The sequence below is a fragment of the Pinus tabuliformis genome, chromosome 8 (genome assembly GCF_031772625.1).
Source record: "Pinus tabuliformis cultivar Carrire ecotype Pingquan chromosome 8, CPIR1, whole genome shotgun sequence".
Lineage (NCBI taxonomy): Eukaryota > Viridiplantae > Streptophyta > Pinopsida > Pinales > Pinaceae > Pinus > Pinus tabuliformis.
Window position 1 is genome coordinate 1,121,866,452 of NC_142294.1, and position 18,249 is coordinate 1,121,884,700.

At 39.0% G+C, this 18,249-nt stretch overlaps 1 protein-coding gene across 1 annotated transcript; it reads left to right on the forward strand.

Moving 5' to 3' along the window:
• The first annotated feature begins 1,702 nt into the window (after positions 1–1,702).
• Positions 1,703–17,596, forward strand: LOC149239281 (small ribosomal subunit protein eS21). The gene is made up of 3 exons (XM_089373382.1): positions 1,703–2,027; positions 2,135–2,267; positions 17,344–17,596. The coding sequence occupies exons 1-3, from the start codon at positions 1,978–1,980 to the stop codon at positions 17,404–17,406; spliced, it is 246 nt and encodes an 81-aa protein (XP_089229508.1). The 5' UTR covers positions 1,703–1,977; the 3' UTR covers positions 17,407–17,596.
• The last annotated feature ends 653 nt before the right edge of the window (positions 17,597–18,249 follow it).

Below are 18,249 nucleotides of genomic sequence, written 5' to 3' on the forward strand. Positions count from 1 at the left end.
TTTAGGATCTTGTATGAAATACTCCCGGTCTAAACCGATTGTGATTTTTCTGAGTTTCGTCTTTGATTCTAATCCGCTTGCAATTGTTTTATGATATGCCCCAAACTTTGATTTCCAATTGCGATAAGCCGTAAAGTCCACCTCCTCACTCTGCATTCCTCTCCATGATGTTTGTGTTGAGATTTATTGCGCTCTACACTTTTCCTGATTTCTTGCAAAACATGATTTGTTTCAAATAAAACTCGCTTATCAATTTCATCTATTTCCAACTTATTGATTCCTATTTTTCTTGTTCAGGTTCATGACAGAGGAAGACAACTGTGCTGATAAGTGGCAGATCAGTTCAAACAGGTAGACAAACATCCAGAGAATTCGATGGAACAAACAAAGCTGATGAAGACAACAAATCACTTTCAGAAACTTCTACCAAAAAACTGTTTTCCTTTAAGCATTGTTGAAGGGATTTGTTTAAATGCCCTCAACACTCTGCACAATAGATTCAATTTGTTTTCTGCTATTTAAGCTTACTTTTTGTATGAAATAGGGTCTTGAATTTTATGAAGAAAGGCTTACGAAAGCTCGCACTACTGTAATTTCATCATTTTCTCAATATAACGACTGGAACATTGTTTAGGAATTTTCATAAAGAATTTTGAGAAGTTGCATTACTGTACTCCTGGAATCATCTTTGTGGGAAGGAATAAACTACTGCTATTTCTTTTATGAGCTAAGCGAAGTGTATCTGGTATTTCTATCATTATACCTCTGTTTTGTTCATAAGTAAATAGTAAATTTATCTTTTCAGGTTGCTTATTATTTGATATTTAAAGAACAATGTTACATGTATTCACTACTAATTATGCTGCCATTAGTATTTTTTTATACATGTCAAGCAATTTGCTTTGATATTCTAAATGCGATATGAGTTTTACACATTATTTGATTAACTATTTAATCATACTAATCATCTTGAAATAGTTTCATTTCCATTGGTGTTTGAGCAATCTATATTGTCATTTACTAAGGAAAATCATTATAGATTGCATTAAGATAAATGTTAAATAATCCCGGGTTATAGTGTAGGTTAATGCATATATTTTTCATTTGATTAATCGCTGCAAATCCATCTATTTCACTCCACTATAAGCATTGCACATTGACTCAATCATTTTTCATTGGGAAACTGGTCCCATTATCTTTAGTCGGAGCCACTACTTAAATGGAAAAGGAGCTATCTTAAGGTCCGGAGTGGGTGGTTTTCTCCCTGTATTGAAGCAACGATTTTCGAGGCTTCAACATGTCCCAAAGCCCCATACATATACCTATGCAATGATAAAGAACCACCCTCACTCCTACCACCCCTTTATGCCAATTATTAACCATAAATAAGCTAAAATCTACCATCTTAAAAACATATATTCAACTTTATGCCAATTATTAACCACAAATATGCTGAAATCTACCATCTTAAAAACCAAAAAGACAATCAATATATTCAACTTTCCCTTGCCCCATTAAATTATTAAGGTGCTATGTATTAGATAATAGAGAAAGGAGACAAGATGTAAAAAAAAATTGTAGCACATTCTAGGTTTTGTTGGGAGACATTTCACTTAGAGAAATAGGTGTTTGGTTCTAACAAATTGGAGAGTAATGAATTATAGAGCCACTAGTCATGCCCTTGCCCTTGTCTTCGTCCTCGATCTCTCATAGCTCGACTTGGAGGTAGTATCTACAGTAGATTTGATTCTTAGGTTTGGTGAAGGAAGCCATTATGTGCAAGTAGTTTGGGGGTATATTTCTCGAAAGGCAAAGCTTTGAAAACCCTAACCCTACACTGCTCTTAACCTACACCGTGTGGCATATTCAACCAAGCGAATCCGCCTTACCTGCCTCACGATACGTCCGACAGCAAGTATAGCATCCCTTGTGCGCCCTTCTTTAGCATAATCTGTGAGGCAGAGAGACGCCATCAACATGCAGAACGAAGAAGGACAGAATATCGATCTTTACATTCCAAGGAAATGGTAAAATTGTTGTCTTTATTTTTGGTTCACAGCAGCTTTTGTTTTTAATTTGTTGGTTTTTGTGGGTGAATGGTTGAAGAAATAGAATTCATATGTGTATTCGACAGCTCTGCAACTAATCGGCTGATAACTTCAAAGGACCATGCATCGGTGCAATTAAATATCGGGCACCTGGACGAGAACGGGATATACACGGGCCAGTTCACAACCTTTGCTCTCTCCGGCTTTGTACGAGCACAGGTGTGTATGAATTCCGATCTCAATTTCTTTTCTTTTCGCTGGTGGTGCTAAGCTATAAATGCCTAGAAGCCCTCTGAAAGGGTCCTTTTTCCTGTATTTTCTGCTGCTCTGCCTTGTCCTTAGTGAATGTGACCAAGACGACTAAGTAGCACAGCAAAGCAACTAGGGCGTCAACAAACTTAACTATGGCATCATAACAGAGGCATTTTGTGCCGGTTTCTTCTTTCACCATGCACAAGGCAATAATTAGGGACATATATTTATATTTTGAATTGTATGGGCATAGAACAATGTGATATAAATGAATTTTTTTTTTTTGATAAATATGTGTAATTTTTATTTTTGTTTGTATTTTGCTGATTTCTCACTAGCTGGGTCTAAATCTTGGGTCTTCTCCCTGGCCGAGTACGTTCTCAAGCTGAGTCTCGTGCCAGTGGTTGAGATTTATTTTGATACAAGTCTCTAGGAGTGGATGCCACTAAATCTATCCCACTCAAGTTATAAATCTGTATTTTCTTGGACTAGGGCTTATTTGCCTTTGTTGAGATCAGTGGTGTTAGGCTTGAGACTTCTCGAATTTGACTCTTTTTGGCCTTCAAAACAAGCCTATTAAACCAATCCCACTCAAGATATAAATGTACATTTTCTTGACTAAGGCTTAGCGTTTGTTGAGATTAGTGTTATCAGGCTTGAGAACCCTCGAGTTTGACTCTGCTTGGTCTTCAAACAATCAGTTTTGACTCTCAGGGGAGTCAAACTCGGGCAAACATATAAACGCCTATAAACCCTATGAAATTGGTCCTCTTTCCTGTGTTTTTTGCTGCCCTGCTTCCTTAAGTGAATATGGCCACAGGTGACCAAGCGGACTAAGTAGCACATCAAAGCAACCAGGGCATCCACAAACTTAACTATGGCATCATAACAGAGAGTTTGTGCTGGTTTCTTCTTTCACTATGCAGAATGCAACGATTATGAACATCTATTTCTATTTTTGCATTGTATGGGCATAGAACAATTTGATATAAATGTAAATTTATTTGTTTTGATAAGCATCTATGTATTTTTGAATTTTTCTATTTCGTACTTTGCTGAGTTTTTCACTTGCTGAGTTTAAATCTTGGGTTGTCTGCCTGGCCAAATATGTTCCCAAGCAGAGTCTGATACCGGTGTTTGAGATTTGTTTTACTTTTGATTCAAGTCTATACGAATGGATGAAGACAATTATATTACTTCAGGAAACCATGTAAACTAGAAATGGCCTCAAGAGGTCTGGTACTCATTATGAACTAATTATTCATCTGGGCACTTTATGATCATTTCTCAGTTGTCCACTTAAGTTGTAGTATGTACAACAATTAAAAAAACTTAGGATTTAACAATCCCCATAATTTGCTAAAATCATCAAAATATGCCCTTCTTTATTAGACCCGTGGTATCTATGACAGGTTATTTTCCTGTACAGATAGTTTGATGCTAACTACAATTTCTATTATTTCCATTTCATGCTGCTTATTATTTCATAATCTGCTGAATACTAGTGTTTGATTGAACTTTCTTTAATTTGTTTTTCATTTGATTGCAAATTAAATTTTCATGGCAGTCCTTTATTCATAGAAATATACACCATATCCCCAAGCACCTCCTGTCCTGATAAAATCTTATCTCCAGGACTAAATGGAGTTCATTCAACAAAAATAAACTCTAGTTGACTCAGTTAATATAATGCTGAAAATTAGTATGATATCCAGTGCTGAACAGTAATATGAGTAGAAGATTCAGTGCATATGTTGTAGTTCTATTACAATGAATTTACCCTTTTAGAATTCTGCAAGATCTGTTAACCCAATTTCCAAAATATGAGAGATAAGGAGATGTTACTGTTCCTTTCCATAATCTGTAGGCCTTTTAATAGGACTAAAAAGGAGTGCATGATGAAATTTAAGTGTTTCACTCATGTAAAAATGTTAGAAATCAAATGAAATTGATTGCTTGAATAACTTGTAAAAAGTATTCTAAGAATACATGGCAATGTAATCCTCTTATTTGTTAATTTTCCATTGTTCTATGCTATGTCAACTACTTTAGCCCAATTCAATTCTTCAATAAGCAATCTTTTCAACAACAATTAATTCTTCCAATAATCAACAGTAATTGAAGATAGAACAGTAAATGCAATGACAATAAGAGACAATCAAGAGCATCAACAAGAGACACCAATTTGGTCAATGACCAGGGAAAAACCCAAAGGGGAAAACCCTTTGAAATTAATTTTTCTATTAGATTGTCTTCAAATGTTCAGTAGAGAGTACAATGAGTCAAATCCATAAACAAGAGTCAAAGTCAAGGTTTTGACTTATCCAACAAATCAACCATCCAAGATCCAATATGCCAATGATGAAAAAGTCAAATCTGGTCAACTGTCATAAAGTCTGCAAATCTGAAAAGTCAACAGCAGTCAATGTGCCCTAACCAGTCCACAATTCTGTGGTCAAAGTGCTCCAATCAGACTCAGTCAAAGGTCAAACAGTGCGGCCTCAAGTGCTGGTCAAACAGAAGCAAAAACAGTCCAAAATCATGTGGTCAAACCCAGTCAACAGAGATAAATCCTGCGGTCAGATCTGCGGTCAATGCAGGTCAAACAGCTCTAATCACCTTGATTTCTGTGCCAAATAATGTGGCCTCAAACAACCCTAGTCACCTCGATTTCTGTGCCAAACAATGCGGCCTAGTGAGATAGAGATACCCGAGAAAAAATGAACCAAAAAGATGCCAAATGACCCTTGGTCAACGCTGGTCAAAGTGCAGATTAGCTCAGATTTTCGCCACTTGAAATCCATCCTTCTTCTTGCTCACACGTGTGGGAGATGACTTGTACTATTTCAAATTGTACGAACCAATGAGAGGAGAGAGATGCTTGTTGTGATGTCTCCAAATGAGGCTCCTTGACTTTATTCATAGGCATCGGAGGAGGGTTAGCCTCTTAGGCCTACCTTAACAATTTGTGTAACTGTGGGCTTGTCTTCAAAAATACACTTTTCCTTGTCCAAAGTTAGTGCTTCAAAGGTCAATTTTGGTCCTCTTAGAAAGAGGAATCTAGTCCAATGATTGGAATTTGTCATTGAGTTGCCAAATTAACACTCCCTCTCAGCTAGGGAGAAATTCCAACTATATCATGTGATCATCGCAAATATCTCGTCATCAAATCATGTTTCATCTCTGATCATCTCAACTCAACTCTATCTGTTGAATCATTCTCGAATCTAAAGAAGAAGAATCATAGGGGAGCTATAGTTACCACCCTCTATCGAGCAATAGGCGAGATACAACTTACCAAGCAAGGATCACAACCATCCCATTGTGCAATCAATGGGCAAGATACCACTTGCTATAAGAGGTAAGGATCACATCCATCCTATTGCCTACTGATCTTCCCAACAATGACCCTTAAGAGTCATGTGGTAGAACACCTACATCATAATCCGAGCTTGGGTGAGATACTCGACTTACCAAAGGTAAGGATCACATGCCCCAAGCCTCCTCAACCCATTGGCCAGATGGGGAGGGACAATCCCAACAAGACCAACTTGTGGGTATCATGCCAACTAGGGTATACTCCACTGTTTTACGAAACGGCCGAACCGAAACGGAAACGGCCGTTTCGTTCCGTTTCAATAGCCCCCAGCTTGACCCGGCCCATGACCCGGCTCGGTTGACCGGGTCAGCTATGACTCGGCCGAGTCAGCCAAAGACTCGGCCGAGTCATAGCTGACCCGGTCAACCCGGCCGGGTCCCATCATGACTCGGCCGTTTCACTCATAACCGGCTGGGGCAGCGTATTACCAAAAAAAAATCAATTTTCACTTAACATTTGGCAGTTTAGAGAGATTTATGCTTATGCTAAACATGACTTTAATGATTTAATCTCAATGATGAAAGCAACATCTTCTTAGGATTCCATTATACCAGTCATGAGTCGCATGCATGGCATATGTCATGCATATCAGATCCTGTCAATGCCATTCTACAGGCTGGTTAGATGAACAATTTTTTACTGCATTTGTATTCATCTATGTCCTTTACTGTTCATATTCACGGCAAAGAAATTTTCTTTTTTGAGATCTGGGGTGATCAATTTCAGAGTACAGTATTAATTTAAATAAGATACACAAAAACAAGCATTCTTTCATTCTTCACAGCAAAACAGACAAAAGGGACCCCTCATATTACTCAGGGAACTGTGCATGCATTCAATCCTTGGCCTGCTATTAAGCACACTCCACGTCCAAGGCAGAAGAAACAGTTTAACGTCTCTAAAAAGAAAAATATAAGGCACAAAACAAAGATATGAGAAGTATTGTCAAAGGCTGATCTGTAGCAGCTTCTGATCATGATTTTCAATAAGGAATATTGAGGTCCAAAATTAGCCTTCTAGCAGGTTCCTCAATGTCTACTACAACAGAAGAAGAGTCTGAATCACTTTGAGTGTTTTGCATCTCAGCTCCTTCCTCTCTTTTATCATTATTCTTGCAGAGAGTCCACCTGTGGCCCTGATATTCTTGCCTTCTGATACTATTGTAAATGTTTAAGACATCCTTCCTTGTCATCAAGGCATCTCGGGTTACCCCTGTAAACAGCTCACCGGATCCATGTTTCACATCAGATATGAATTTCTCCCAGACCATAGTCACATTGAAACCATCTTCAATCATTTTTGCAACACTGTCTCGTATATTCTTTGATAGATGTGGTGCATAATTGAATGACTGAGGCCTGCCGACTACATCCTTCCCATGACACACAATGCCAGACCCATCAATGTGCTTAGAAGCGTTGTAATATGACTCATGACTAACTATGCAGTAAGCATCAAGCTGCCTTGACACATGGGCTAGAGAATGGTAGACCTCAAGAAAAGAGGATTATTGAGATGGGAAACTTCAGCTTTGAGGTTGAACTAGTGCTTGTGTTTGAATTTATACAACCACTTGTTAATCATGGATTAGTGATATGCAAGAAAGGACGTGACTTCTTGGTTTCTATTGTAGAATCTTAAGGAATTGGAGAAATTAAACTCCGTCAATGTCAAATTGACATTTCTAATTGTGCAAGCATAATTTCTACCCTAAAAAATTATTGGATGCACATTAAGTCTCCTCATTTAGTCGCTGTTACGTCTTCCAGCAAAATTAAGATCAAAGTGTATTTGATGATTGAGGTAGGATGGTAGCAAATATGCTTAGAAGTTACCTGTTCTTTGTATTAAAGATGACATGGGCAATGTAAAAATAACTATGACAGACTACAGTTGACTATGTATGTATTTACTATTGCAGACTACAGTTGACTATGTATTTACTATTGCCATTGGGTACACCGTCCCATTTTGATATAATGGATTGGTTCATGAGCCTACTTTGATCATATGTTGTCTTCCATGTATATTATAATGTTGTGTGTTTGGAAACTTGAATGAAAATCTTTAAAATTATGTTTAAAATATTTAAAATTATGTTTTTTTGTAAAAAAAATAAATATTTAATGTATTTTTTACAACGACCGAGTCATTGAAATCGAGCCGGCCGAGTCATTGCCGTTTCCGAGTCCGAGTCCGAGTCGATCCTCGGCCGAGTCCGAATCCGAGTCCGTTTTGTAAAACTACTATACTCTGCTAGACCAAGATAGGGGAAGATACCCGACTTGTCATAAAAGACAAGGATCACACACACCCTATGGGTGACAATATAGGAGATGCCTGATCTACTACAAGAGTAGGGATCACACACACTTATTGTCCAGAGATCCCTCAACCCCAGGAGCCCTCAATGCTCCATTCCCACCTTGGGGACTCTACTAAGGGGGAAGAGCTATGCTCAGTGTTCTCGATCAACGAAGACCCTTATCCAGAGGGGTCACATCCATCAGTTCAAGTTGCTCTCTGAAGACCAAGAACTTCCCTTTCGGTAAAGCCTTAGTGAGGATATCCACAATCTACTTGTTTGTGGATATGTGATGGAGGCTTATGGCTCCTCTCTACACCATGTCTTGAATGTAGTGATACTTGATCTCTATATGCTTGGACTTGTCATGAAGTATAGGATCCTCTGCCAATCGGATCCCACTTTTGTTGTCACAATATATCATTGTAGTGTCAAGGACCTACTCAAACAACTCTCAAAAGAGCTTCCTCAACCAAACTGCCTCATAGCTAGCCATGCTAGAGGAAATATACTCTGCTTCGGCTGCACTCAAAGCTACAGACTTCTTTTTGCTGCTCATCCAAGATATCATGGCGGATCCAATGCTAAAACATCTTGAAGTGCTCTTTCTATCAACAACTTTTTCGGCCCAATCAATATCGGTATATCCATGAAGTCTCACATTTTCATCAGTATATCTCAAACCAAGGGTAATCGTCCCATGCAAATATCTCAGAATATGTTTGGCAACAACATACTGTGCATGGAGGGGTTCAGTCATGAATTGACTCAAAGTGTTCACTGCAAAACATATGTCTGGACGAGTGTTTACCAAGAACATCAAAACCCCAATCAACCATTTATACTCAGATGGATTCGCCAAATCGGGACTTGCAACTTCCCCACATAGCTTCTTGAAATTCATTTCCATCGGTGTGGCCAGGGACTTGCATTTTGCCATTCCAAGTCTCTCCAACAACTTCACGACATATTTTCCTTGCGAAGGGAAAATCTCTCTAGGATTATGCTAGACTTCTAGTCCCAAGAAATAGTGCATCATACCAAGATCCTTCATCTTGAACTCAGAGGCCAACTCCTCCTTACACTTGATCATCAAGGGCTCACTACCTGTCAAGAATAGATCATAAACATGTAGAACCAAAATCAAAGGCATACATTGCACCACTTTGAAGTATAGGTTGGGGTCGGCGCTGCTTCTCGTGAATCCAAGCTTCAATAGGTAACTATCTGTGCGGGCGTACCATGCTCTGGGGCCTTGCTTCAAGCCATATAATGCCTTCTTCAACTTGCTTTCGGTCCTTCACTTCAAATCCCTCTGGCTGCTCAACTTAAACTTTTTCCTATAACATGCCATGAAGAAATGTCATCTTCACATCCATTTGTTGAAGGGTCCATCCCTGACTTGCAACAAGAGCAACTATTGAATGAATGGTGGTATATCGAGCCACAGGAGCAAAGATATCATCTTATTCTTCTCCTTCTTTCTGGGAGAATATTCTTGCCATGAACCTCGCCTTATATTTCTCAATGCTTCCATCAACTCTATGCTTGATCTTGAATAGCCGTTTTGAAGTCAACATTGATTTCCCTTTCGGTCTTGGAACAACATCCCATACATCATTCTTCATAATAGATTTGAATTATTCGGTCATGGCATCCTTCTAAACTCGTTCCTTCACAGTTTCTTCAGAGGTAGGAGGTTCAACCTAAACATATCCCTGGTACATGCACGGCTTTTTGCTTTATCTAAAGGTTCCATGGGCAACAACATGTATTTTAACATCTTGTAATGTGTCGCGAAACCAAAGTGGCTTCTTCTTGGCAGGGGGATCACATGGAGGATCCAAGGGGTCCATGGGATCATCAACAATGTCTCTCTCAAATTCCAGCATAGAAGGAGCTTTTAAAATATCCATATCATCATTTTCCTTCTTAGGAGGAGGCAGAGTAAGGTCCCTTGCTTTTCCAAGGGGAACATCTTCATTTAATGTTACATCCTTGCTAACCTCAACCTTCCTTTGACCAGGGATATATATTTTAAAATGCTTTAGAGTTTTCACAATACACAACAAACGTACCTTTTCTTCCAGTGGCTTCCAATTTGTTCTTGTTGTCCTTCGACACATGGAAATAAATGGGGTAGCCAAATATCTTGAGATGGCTAATGTCAAGCTTGACATCTGTGAATACTTCTTTGGGAGTCTTGTTATCTAATGTTTGACGAGGAACCCTATTACGAACATATATCGTTGTATTTGTTGCTTCACCCCGAAGGAACTTCTACAACATTTGATCACGGAGCATAGCTCGGGCAACTATGAAGACCTTAATTTTCTCTCCACCGTTGTCGGACTTGAAGACCTTAATTTTATTCCTTGTTTGATTTTCGATCAAAGCCTTGAAGTCTTTGAACATATCAAAGGCCTCATCTTTATGCTTCAAGTAATATATCCATGTCTTCCAGGAGAAATCATCGATGAAAGTTATGTAGTAAAGATGACCACCAAGAGAATGTATGGACATTGGTCCACATAAGTTAGAATGAATGAGTTGGAGGATGTGATTACTCTTATTCTTGCTAGAGGGGAATGGTCCCCTTGTTTTCTTTCCACTAGCACATCTTGGACATACTCCATCATGTTGAGCTTGAACATCGGGGATCCCAAAGACCAAATTCTTCAATTTTGGAAGAGCTTCATAATGTAGATGTGCCAATTTTTTTTGCCGTAGCTCACTCTGATGATTAGTGTCATGGACCATTGCTAGAAGGGGTCTTCCAGTGACTCTATAAAGTCCTATTCTAGATCCCAATGTAAAGGCATCTTTAATTCGAGATTCATCCGGCCAGGTGAAAACCTTTCATTTGATGAAGGCTACTCTCATTCATTTGTCTTCCAAAGCAGAAATAGATATCGAGTTCTTCTTTAGTTCTGAAACATACATCACTTCATGAAGAATAACAAATTCCCTAGAGTTCAAATCAAATTTGATAGGTCCAAAGTACTTGATAGGATATTCAATATTGTCTCCAAGAATAATCTTTAAACTTGTCTCCCTCTCAACCAGATTTGAGAGGACCTCCTTATACTCAAAGAAGTGTCAAGAGGCCCCACTATCTACTAGCCAACTATCATATGAATCCGGATGAAAATAATTAGAGAAGGTAGAAATAAGAATATATTAAGATTGACTAGTAACAACATTATTTTCATACCTAGAATTTCTTGACTTCTTTTGAGGACAGTGGTCCTCTTCACGATCATCTGGAGCATCTCTTCCTATTTGATTATTGAACCTGCTATTGTTGCGTCAGGTGTTGTATCTTGGAGTATTGTTCTTCGAGCAATCTCAAGCATAGTGACATTTCTTGTGACAATTGTAGCATTCAATGTGCAACGATTCCTTTTCCCTTCCATTCCTTCTATTAGAGGTTTGGGGAGCAGGCTTCTTTGAGCTTGATGTACCTCCCTTTCCTTTTTTTTTTCTTGTCATGAGCAACAAAAGCAGATGGCCCTCCTTCTTCATGCTTTTAAATTGTTCCTCTTGAGATCACCTTGGATTCCTTTTGAGTGCATTTTCCAACAAGTTCATCAAATGATGGGAAATTGTTGTTATTGCTTATAGTGGTAATGAAGGTTTCCCGGATAGGAGGGAGACCTCTAAGGGTTACCAACACCAACTCCCTATTAGGGACAATTTCCTCAACTCTCTGCAATTGATCTATAAGACGAGATATCCTCATGATATAGGATTGAACAAATGATCCTTCATTCATCTTCATATCTTTGAGTTGATCTTTCAAGGAGATGATTTCACTCAAATTGTTGACCTCATACATGCTGGTTATCATACATATCCTTAAATTTCTTCAAATTTCCAACATAGACAAATAAATGATCTTGCAAACCATCAACAATAATTTTCTTTGCTTTTAACTCACCTTTCTTGTACTTGTTCTTGGTAGCAACAAGAGCATTTTCCGGGGGCTCATGAACTTTTCCTTGTATGTACTCCAAGACATCATTAGATATGAATTCCAACCTAATCTTCCAAGCAACAAAATATGATGAGTCTCCCAACTTCTCAGCTTCCTTGAAGTATGAGGTAGTTTCCTGACTTGTTTAGATAGATTCCTTCAACTTTTCCAAAGATGATTGCTCTAACTCGTCTCCTTTGGGCTTGTTTTTCACCTTAGCTCTGATGGCGTGTTAATTTTTCCACTGTTCTATGCTATGTCAATTACTTTAAAGTTTAGCCCAATTCAATTCTTCAATAAGCATTCTTTTCAACAATTAATTCTTCCAATAATCAACAATAATTGAATATAGAACAATAAATGCAATGACAATAAGAGACAATCAAGAGCATCAACAAGAGACACCAATTTGGTCAAAGACTAGGGAAAAACCCCACGAGGGGGAAAACTTTTTGAAAATTCTTCTTCTATTAGATTGTCTTCAAATGTTTAAGGCTTTGACTTATCCAACAAATCAACCATCCAAGATTCAATATGCTAATGATGAAAAAGTTAAATGTGGTCAACTGTCATAAAGTTTACAGTTCTAAAAAGTCAACATGCTTTAACCAGTCCACAATTCTGCAGTAAGTGCTCAAATCAGACTCGGTCAAGGGTCAAACAGTGTGGCCTCAAGTGATGGTCAAACAGAAGCAAAAACAGTCCAAAATCATGCGGTCAAACCCAGTCAACAGAGATAAATCCTGCGGTCAGGTCTTTGGTCAACGCAGGACAAACAGTTCCAATCACATCAGTTTCCGTGTCAAATAATGCAGCCTAGTGAGACAGAGATGCCCCAGAAAAATTGAACCAAAAAGATGCCAAATGATCCTTGGTCAATGTTGGTCAAAGTGCAGATTAGCTTGGATTTTCGGCCACCTGAAATTCGCCCTTCTTTTTGCTCACACTTGTGGGAGATGACCTGCAATATTTTAGATTGTATGAACCAATGAGAGGAGAGAGAGATATTTGATGTGATGTCTACAAATGAGGCTCCTTGACTTGTAATTATAGGCGTTAGAGGAGGGCTAATTAGCCTCTTAGACCAACCTTAACAATTTGTGTACCTGTGGGTTTAACTTGAAAATACACTTTTCCTTATCCAAATTCAGTGCTTCAAAGTTCAATTTTGGTCCCTCAGAAAGAGGAATGTAGTCCAATGATTCGAATTTGTCATTGAGCTGCCAAATTAACATTATTGAGGAGATGCATACATCTAAGGAGAGGTTGCTGTTCTTTTACATAATCTATGTCATGTCCCTTTCCTAGTGATCACTAGAGGGGAAATGATTGATTTAATTAGATTAATATGTGGCTACGAGAAAAGGGTGAACTTTATAAAGTTACATTATTATGTATTTATTTGCCCATGGTATTAGTGCCCATTGCCCATGGTATTGGTACCCATGGAACACTTACCTTGGTATTGGTATCCATGTAATACTTAACCATGGTATTGGGATGTCCAAAGATTATAAAAGGGAGCTCAAGATCATTATTTAGGCACATTGATGGATGATTTGTATTGGTGCCCATGGTATTGGTACCCATGGAACACTTACCTTGGTATTGGTATCCATGTAATACTTACCCATGGTATTGGGATGGCCAAAGACTATAAAAGGGAGCTCAAGATCATTATTTAGGCACATTGTGTTGATTTAGGGTAGCATCAGATGTGCTCTAGCTACGAAATTTGGTGGAGAGGCTGGGGCACATGAGATCTCCAATATCGAGAAAGGGTTTGGGCAGATTCTAAACAGTTCAGGAGATATTAAAATAATTAATATTTTAATGGAGTCCTTAAGTCTAAACTTAGTGAAAATAAAATATTAATGTGGATTAATATGAAACTGTGTTAGAATGGTCCAAAAGACATGGATCAAGTCAGATCTAATCTTAGCTGTTGATTAGGGACTTAATCTCGGCCGTTGATATGTCAACAGGAAAAGTATAAGAGGAGGCTTGATCAATCATTCTATTCTCTAGAGCGGGGTTTGCTAAGAGAAATAGAATTAGTGATCGGGAGTTGCAGCTAAGGGGCATTGAGGACAGAGAGGCAGAGATAGTGCCGGGAGAGCAGCGCAGTAGCCGGGGAGAGTGACGCAAAGGCAGCCAGGGCTCATGCAGAGGCAGTTGGGAGCTGCGCAGAAGCCTCAGAGAGTCCAGCGTTGCTGACGCAGAGGGCTAGAGGGTTGACGCAAGGCCTCCTAAGGCTGATGCAGACCCATCCGAGGTAATGCAAGGCCAGTGCTGGGCAGAGACGGGCTGATGCTGGGGTTTCTGGGGCAGATTGGTGCTGAGGAGCTGCTGGAAGGATTATCTGGGGTTTCAGCCAGGAGATTTGTCAAAAACTGAGATGTATTACTGCCAAGGAAATTCTCTGTTGGGTAGGCCAGTTTCGCAGATTGTACTATGATATTCCTTAATAAGAAAACCCTCAGATAGTTGCATCGATTTTCCCACATTGGGTTTTTCCGGGGACATTGGTCCAAAAATAATGGTGTCATATGGTGTGATTGTTTCTGTTTCCTTTAGTTGTTGATCTGTAATATGTTGAGCATGCACTAGTGTTTATTTTTAGTATTTACATTGTAAATAACTTGTTAAGTAAAATAACAAGTAGGTAGGAATAAATCAGGTAAAGTGCATGGAGGGTTTCTAACTAAGTAAACTTAGAAACTTCAACATGGTATCAAAGCGTGATTGCAGATCACAGGAGGAGTAAGGACATCAGCCGAGTGGAGCAATAACAGCAGAAAACAGTTGTCTCGAGGTGACAGAAGCTGTTTCTAGTAGAGCAACAACAAGGAAGAGTGACACAGTGCTTGTGTCATCAAGGGTGAGTCGGAATGAGGCAGCGTAGAGGCTAGGGAAGGCAAAGGGAGCCTCACATAGAAGTTGGGAGGGCTGACGCAGTTGGTTGAGGAGGCTGAGTTGTTGGTGCCAGGATTGCGTAGAGCCTAGGAGCTCTCACCTTTAGGTTGCTGGGGTTTAGAAGGTTGTGGGGATATTGCAAAGTGGCGCTGGTGAGGTACTGTAGTCAGAACAGTACCTGATAGAGCAAGGCCAAGAGGAGGGAGTTGCTGTCGAGGGTTTCTAGCCGAGGAACCTGGATCAGTGATGCGGTTGCATAAGACGATCAGAGTAGGGGGCATCTCGACAGCGGCAGAAGGATTTTCAGGAGGGAAATCAGAACTCAGAGGGAGTCCAGAAGAGAACTTCCAAACGGGAAGTAGAGACTCAGAGGAGTCGAACAGAGAACTTCCAGGGGGAAGTAGAAGAGCATTATGGCACTACACAGAGTAAGAGACCAGGATAGACTGGACAGAGCGTCAAACTTCGCAGTCTGGAAGGCTAGATTCTTATCCGTACTTGACAAAAATCGTGTCAAGAACTTTGCCTTGAAGGTAATAGCTATCCCAGTGAACCCTAATGATAATGACAAGTACGAGGAAGCGATGGCGAGGGCCAAGAGCATTATCTTTGACGGGGTCAAGGATCATGTAGTACCACACATAACCGAGAAGGAAACGACATTTGAGATGTGAGAGGCTCTCAAGAAGCTGTACCAGCATACTTCGGTGCAGAGAAGAATGTTGCTTGAGCATTTGAGAGGAGGATAGGGCCGAATTCACCTTAATTCTAGCAGGCTGAAACCCATCTCTTATGGCAGTTAGGTTCATTGATAACCTGTGTGACCGTTCTGTGGCTTTTTGGAGGCTAAGCCTTCTACAGTGAAATCATCATTAATTTCTACAGCCAGAGTAAACTCACAGGGGTTGAGTGCACAATTCTTTAGGTAGAGGCCGAGCTGGTACCCATTGTAGGTTGAATTGTTAAGGAAGGTGCAATTTATTTATTGCCAGACGTATTTTCTTGGACGGCGATTTCTCTTGGGGTGGTATCCATTTTTGAACAGCCATACTTCTCAGTGCAACCCTACAGCCATCAGGGTACCATCTTATCAGTTTCCAGAAATTAATAATTGCTTGTAAAATTTCAGACCTCCATTTATTGATATTACTGGCTTGAATGCTGTTCATGATGGGAAATCAATTTGTGAGGATTCAATCATACTATGTATGCTAAGTATTTGTAAAAAGGTTCCTGTCACATTTATTTATTTGGTATGCAAATACCGTGATTGATTACAAACTGTTTGACAAATTGTGTCAATGGGATTAAGGGGCAGTATTTTGGATGTTTGGCATATTTCAAAATTTGTTCTTGGCTGCATGTATGCTTAAGTGTTTGACATAATGCCTCAATGAGCAGTTTGGTTATTTGAAGGGTAGATTGGCTTAATCTGGAAAATTTTATTGCCCGATGGGGCAAAGTTAGGGAGACTGTTTAGCATAAGTGGGAATTCCTTAATGGTATGATTCCTATATTTTTTTTCCAAGTAACATATCCCTGGCAAAACCTCTCTGGCACTTCCCCTCATTCGGACAATGGTATCTAGGGTGAACTGTAGATTCTTGCAGGGCTCAAGGTCAGGTCATCAATTCATGAATATACTCTATATATCAACAATCAGCTAAAGAGCAAACATGTCAGAAAGTTGGATTTGAACCAGGTGTAGAGGGTAACAATTTTTCCTCTCAAACATTTGTGCTACACCCATTTGACATCAATTATATATTATGCCTTCATTAGTAGAGATTAACAATGTTCCTTTCTTTCCAGTGAAAATCTTGTTGGAAAACCCAAGGATTGCTTTCCCACATCTGTTGATGGCATCCCTATTTGATCTGTTCACAATGCACATAGATTAGTGTCTCACCGAGGGGGATTTGAACTGGGCACCTGCTGGCATAGAACTATCGTAAATGCCCAGCAACATTGGCGACATTCAGTTGAGCTAACCCCATGGGATAAGAGGATTAACAATATTCTGCCTATGGGTAATAGCATTTTACAGAGGCCAGCTTGCCAGGCATTGCATATTTCGGATATCATCATGATATACATAGCATTGCCACTTTCATGAGCTAGGATGTATGTGATTATGAGGGTTTGTTTCTTGCTATGGATGCTTTTTACATGGCCTTGAATACTTATTTTCTATCAGTGATCAAACTTAAAAGATTCCGACTTACTTTCAGCCATTAATAAAATTAAGATAAAAAGCTACCATGCAAATGATTGTATGTATTAATAATTAAACTCTGTAATGACTCGGCATTTTGACATAATGCCTTTTTTTTCTCTACTTAGGATTGTATTTCTTTTAAAGTAAATAGGATGCACAGTAATGTCTTTCCTGTAGATCTATTATCTGGCTTGCTATATTTGTGTTGGATAATTTTATCATGTAATTGGCAATTCTTTTCGTTTGCAGGGGGATGCTGACAGTGCGTTTGATAGGCTCTGGCAGAAGAAGAAAGCAGAACTTGGTCAGTAATTTTTGCAAGCCGACGAAGGTGTAGGATTTGAATTTTTGAGAAGAATGTGTAAACTTTCTCTATGACAATATACATTGATGGAGACAATTGGGGTTCTGTTTTATAGTTAAATATGAACTCCTAGGAATTTAATTTTGCTCAACTCAAACTTTCGATCTGAAATAACAGAATTTTCTTCATTGTCGAGCATATCTTTTATTGGTTGATAGTATGATACCATAATGAAAATTCATCTTATGGTCTATATAATAGTAGCCGTGTGAGATTAAATAAGCCATGTAAGGTGAAATGTTTTTTCTATGCATGTCTTTTTGCTGGATAAGAACAACTGAATGATAAACCATGTAAGATGAAGGTTTTTATACAAAGATGTCTTTTTCCATTGAATGAGCTGGTCACTATTGCAGTCTGCCCACAAATGAATTAATAATAATTCAATTTTCTAACACCATCACAACCAGATTCAATCGGGAAACTGAATTGTGGGAATTCAATAGAATCAATCTGTACAGTTGCTATGCATGTGTGCATACTCGTCAGTCACTGTGGTGTTCATCGGGTTTAATTGGAAAAGTTAGTTTTGGTGGATTTGAATAGCAATAACTTCCTGTAGACCTTGTTATATGGCAGATTTTGCCACAAATTTATGTCATGGTCCAGATTATGCCAGTGTCTTATAAAATTACATAACAAACCTACGTTTCGTAGGATTGCAGCAGGGCGAACTTAATAGTGAGCCAAATCATGTTTTTTTTGGTATTGATGTTATTTTTTGAATTTCATAGCGGTGGTTATTGGAAAAGTGAATTTGAATAGCAAAAATTTACTCTAGATCTTGTTAC

Coding starts and splice junctions, on each gene's coding strand:
- LOC149239281 (XM_089373382.1), top strand. CDS start 1,978: ATGCAGAACGAAGAAGGACAGAATATCGATCTTTACATTCCAAGGAAA. Junction 2,028..2,134: donor CTTTACATTCCAAGGAAATG/GTAAAATTGTTG, acceptor TGTATTCGACAG/CTCTGCAACTAATCGGCTGA. Junction 2,268..17,343: donor CCGGCTTTGTACGAGCACAG/GTGTGTATGAAT, acceptor TTTCGTTTGCAG/GGGGATGCTGACAGTGCGTT.